The sequence below is a fragment of the Chrysochloris asiatica genome, unplaced genomic scaffold (assembly GCF_000296735.1).
Source record: "Chrysochloris asiatica unplaced genomic scaffold, ChrAsi1.0 scaffold00049, whole genome shotgun sequence".
In the NCBI taxonomy this organism is placed as follows: domain Eukaryota; kingdom Metazoa; phylum Chordata; class Mammalia; order Afrosoricida; family Chrysochloridae; genus Chrysochloris; species Chrysochloris asiatica.
This window is the reverse complement of record NW_006408567.1, coordinates 2,104,491-2,109,729: the sequence shown is the minus strand read 5'-3', so window position 1 is coordinate 2,109,729 and position 5,239 is coordinate 2,104,491. Positions and strand designations below refer to the sequence as shown.

At 37.6% G+C, this 5,239-nt stretch overlaps 1 protein-coding gene across 2 annotated transcripts in view; it reads right to left on the bottom strand.

The window, feature by feature from the left end:
• The window catches only part of LOC102842852 (hemK methyltransferase family member 2-like), an 18,491-nt gene that overhangs the window by 9,508 nt on the left and 3,744 nt on the right, over positions 1–5,239 (bottom strand). Inside the window, exons 3-4 of one of the 2 annotated variants that reach the window (XM_006862507.1) lie at positions 4,395–4,485; positions 1,114–1,197 (exon numbers count right to left, since the gene is read on the bottom strand). In XM_006862507.1, the coding sequence (XP_006862569.1) occupies positions 1,114–1,197; positions 4,395–4,485 (175 nt within the window). The remainder of the gene's footprint in view (positions 1–1,113; positions 1,198–4,394; positions 4,486–5,239) is intronic. The other variant, XM_006862508.1, reaches the window with a different exon arrangement.

The window sequence follows — 5,239 nt, the reverse complement described above, 5'->3', positions numbered from 1 at the left end:
TAACCACTACGCTACCAGAGCTCCTTGCCATTAGTAGTATTAGCAACTATATAGATCTTTCCCATCTGGGTGGAAAAGAATGTAACATCTATCATTGTTGCCAAAATGTGAAGATCAAAGAATAAAACAGGCACAATAATTAAAAGAAAAACTAGCTTTAATACAACATTAAACCTTATCTGCCTTGACTATTCTCTCTTTAAACATGGAAATGGTTAATATGATTTACTTAATTATTGAGATTTCATCATAAATTTCTAGATAATTATTTTCTCTATCTGAAATGAGAATTGCTTCCCTTCTTCCACATTCTGGTAATAGCTCTAAAGGAGGAAATCTGTTTTATTATGGTCATTGTTTTTGTTGTTAAGTGTCATTGGGTCGGTTCCAACCCATAACAACCCTGTATAGGGTTTCCAAGAAGTGGCTGGTGAGCCTGAACCACCGACCCTGTTCAAACGGCTTTGCAGTCTGGTGCATTAACACACAGCTCCATAATTGGAGAGTGGGAAACTTTCAGAAAAATTTTCAATGTGAACTTAAGGTTGATTAAGATGATTTTGCAAATCTGTCAGTCATGATAAAAGATATGTGTGTGTGTCAGAGAAATAGAGAAAGAGAGACTATTTAAATACCAATGTCCTGATTTGGGCAGGATTTCTAGGAATATGTCAAAGAATGAATTCCATTACTTATAGGTTTCCTTCCTTTGCCTAGCAATTGTTGTTGTTAAGTGCCACTGAGTTGATTCCAACTCATAGCAACCCTGTATGTTGTTGTTGTTAAGTGCCGTCGAGTCGGTTCTGACCCATTGTGACCCTGTACAGGGTTTCCGAGGCTGTAAATCTTTACGGGAGCAGAACGCCTCATCTTTCTCCTGCGGAGCGGCTGGTAGTTTCGAACTGCTGGCCTTAAGGTTCGCAGCCCGATTCATAACCACTACGCTACCAGAGCTCCTTAGCAACCCTGTATAGGGTCTACCGATAGCACCCGATTACTGACAGGAGCAAAACTGCAGCAATTTGTGGTAGTAGCAGCTCATATGAAGTTCATTTGATTTTAGAAACAAAAGAACTGAAAATATTAAGCATGAAATTTTGTTGTATGGCTTACCTCTTCAGGTGGAGTCACTACGTAGGGAGGATTAAACACCAGAAGATCAACTTTTTCCTTCAATCTTGGTAGCAAACCTTTAACCTAAATGTATTTAACAATAATCAGAATTTTAAGCCAGGTAATGCACACACACACACACACACACATAAACACACACAAACAAGTACAAGTGTACTAAACTGGTTGTTTGGTTTTCTAGCACAAACACATGAAAATGCTATCGATAAGCAATGGTGACATAGTACATTTAGAATAGACAAAAGGAAAGAAAATTAAAACTAAAAGTAAGACTACAACTATTTATTCAGGCAAACATTCTTGAATAGGTCTTGTTGTTGTTGTTAAGTGCTGCTGAATCAGTTCTGACTCATAGACCCTGTATAGGGTTTCCAAGGAGCAGCTGGTGAGTTTGAACCACTGACCTAGCATTTCAAACTGACCTTTTGGTCCAGCGCATAATCATACAGTACCACATGAGGACTCATTACCACGTGTCACAGAGTAACTATTCCTGTCAATGACCCTGAGTCAATCAAAGGTATAGTTGTGTTTAGTTTTAGAATATAAGGAAAAGTGTAGCACAAATTTAAAGGAAAACTTTCTTGTAAAACTAAAAATACAATGAAAGTTGTTAAATGCCATCAGGTAGGGACCGACTCATAGTGACCCTAGGCACAGCAGACTGAAACACTGCCTGGGCCAACCTCACAATCACTGCTATGCCTAAGTCCATTGCTGCTGTACCAATCCATCTAGTTAGGGTCTTCCTCTTTTTCTCCGACCCTCCACTTTACCAAACATGATATCCTTCTCCAGGGACTGGTCCCTTCTGATAACATGTCCCAACTGTGAGAGACGAAGTTTCATTATCCTGGTTTCCAAGGAACACTCTGGGTGTACTTTTTACGACACCAATCTGTTTGTTCTTTTGGCAGTCCATGGTACTTTCAATAGTCTCCTCCAACACCATAACTCAAAAGCATCAATTCTTCAATGGTTTTCCTCATTCACTGTTCAACTTTCATATGCATATGAGATTATTGAAAATACCATGGCTTGGGTCAGGCGCACCTTAGTCCTCAAATTGACACCTTTGCTCTTAAACACTTCAAAGAGGTCTTGTGCAGATTTGCTTAATCCAATATGTCATTTGATTTTTTGACTGCTGCTTCCATGAGTGTTCGTGGTTGATCTGAGCAAAATAAAGTCTTTGACATTTCAATCTTTTCTCTATTTATATGGATGTTGTTTATTGGTCTAGTGGTGAGGATTTTTTATTTCTTTACAACAATTAAATTATTACTTTTTAAACGATTTTATTGTACATGATAGTTATGGTAATTTGTGTACTGTATTCTGAATGTAGAGTTTTGTAAATTGATTATACCTATCTGAAGCCTATCTCTTGCTTATTTGTCTCAAGTCAGTACTCAGTATTTTGGTTGGTCAACTTTAACTAGTGAAGAACTACTACTGGCATGGACAGCCATCACTCTTGCCCTAAATAACAGTGGGGCCTCTAGATTGGGATTCAGATCTTGGTTTAAGTCTTGGGTTTATCACTTTATTAGCTATGTGACTTTCAGTTTTCTCATCTGTTAAAAGGAAAAAAAAACCATCCTAATTTATTCTACCTCTAAATGTTTTATGTTCTACCCATAATACACATATGTTTCAATAGTAATTATGGACACAGCAGTCAAGAAATTAATCAAATTTGCTGCACAAGACCTCTTTAAAGAGTACAATAACAAAGATGTCAGTTTGAGGACTAAGGTGCGCCTGAACTAAGCCATGGTATTTTCATTAACCTCACATGAATGTGAAAGACTGACAGCAAATAAGGAAAATCAAAGCAGATTTGATACATTTGAGTTACGGTGTTGCACACAAATATTCAAAGTATCACTGTCTGCCAGAAGAACAAACAAATGTGTTTGAAGAGGTACAACTAGAATGCTTCTTAGAAGCCAAGATGGCAAGATTTTGTCCCTCATACTTTGGACATATTGTCAGGTGGGAGCAGTTCCTGGAAAAGGACATCATGCTTGGTAAAGTGAAAGGTCAGAGAAAAAGAAGACCACCAATGAGCTGTATTGGCATAGTGGCAGCAGGAATGGGCTCAAGTGTACTAATGATCGTGAGGTTGGTGCAGATCAGGTGGTGTTTCGTTCTGTTGTGCATAGGGTGACTATGAGTTGGTACCAACCTGCGGGTACTTCACAACAACAAGTTAACCATCCCCATATTCTGATACCCTTGGCTACAGTGGGCATTTGAGAGATTGGTACATAACACATGTTGGTTAAATTAATACACATTCTGGTGCTATTTGCTAGAATAATTGATTAGAATAATAGCTGAGTTGAAAGAGTATCTGTCCTTGGGCAGGTGGGGGTGGCTAAGAAAGAAGATATAGATATGCAAGCACCTTGTTAACAAAAATGAACTGCTGCCAAGGAGTAGTGCCACCAGAGATCTCACAGCTAAGAAACATATGCCTGTAATATCATTTGAGTGTCTGTAGCCACGACTGTTGGGATTTCCAGTGACAGAAACCAAACAAATTCCCCTTTTTATTCAAGCCAGTTGAATTAACTGTCACTTTTGACCAAACGATGCCTGACAAATACAAGCCAAAATACATTTCTTTTGAACTATGTAGAAGATGGATTGTGTAAAAGAAAAAATTTCAAACTGGAGGCACTTGTGTCAGATGTAAGAATGACAGGGCCAACATGCATTCCAGAAAGCACAAGGTCAGAATATAAATCTTTCATTCATGGGAAGAATATGTTAAGATATAAACAATTTGATCTTGGGGGGTGGTGGTGGTGGTGGGAGTGGGGGTAGAAATGTGTTCATGACTGCAATCATGTATAACTGAACCAGCTAGCACCATGCAGCTAGGTGGTAACTCACTTCTTCCTAGCCAAGTGGTGGACTTTTTATGAAGTTGAGCATCTATAATCAGTCATTAAACCCCTACCTTTCCTTTGTTCTGTTTGTTTATAGATCCCTTTATCCACTTAAGTTGCTAAGTGCTTTATATTTTCACTTAGTGCTGCCCAGCTCAAGCGTTATTAATAAAACTCCTTTGCTTTCACTCTTAACATAATGCAATGTTTTCTTGACAACTGTACATCAGTCAAGAATATGCTTTGTATGTGCCATACTGCTTAGTTGAGTTAATGTTTAATGCACAAATTTGACATAAAGAATCCTGACCTTATTTGAAAAAGCAATTTATTATTACTGGACAGGAGTTAACATCTTACCAAATCCGTAATCACAGGTTGAATATGAACTTTGTTACAGCGTGCTGTCTCCAGAGTGCAAGCTGCTGCCTTAGGGTTGATATCAGTGCATCTATAAACAGACAAAAAATATCTCCTCTGTTGATAGGAGGCAAATCTAATAAACATTCAAGGAATAGTTCATTCTTTCTAAATAGAGCAGATTTAGAAAGAAATGCGAACACTTTAGTAATGGTGAAGAAGAAAGAATAAAGATTTGTTATACACCCACTCCTCACTTATTGACATGGCTACATTCCAAAATCCAGGTCAGTATTGAAAATTTGCATAATGTGTAAATGGAGGTTGGCCACATCAGATCACAAAATGAAAGATGACTATATCATTACACAATTGCCAAACCACTGAGAAATATGGTCCAAGGCAAGTTGACAGGTAACCTTAACTATCATAGCCAGCATTACCTGGCCTCACACCTCAACGTTTATTACTGCCAGATGTACATCATTAATACACAAAATAGCCAGATAGTAGATTTTTTGCTTTTGTTGGAAATGCAAAGTTTCAGGTACCAAAATAGTTGATAAGTGAATAGTGGGTGTACTGATGAAAAAGACTTGGATATTGATACAATGTCTAAGAGCAGAACACACATATATACATACATCTGAAGAAATGTATTAAATGATCACATACACAATGAAAGAATGCTATGCAGCCATCAAAAGTTAAATTTAAAAATAGTGTTGTTTAATCTGAGGAAAATGCTCAGGATACTATAATAAATGAAGAAAACAGGAAATGGATGAAAACAAAAACCTGGAGGGGACAGCATTTTGTTTATATGTGATTTTTAAATTTTCTTT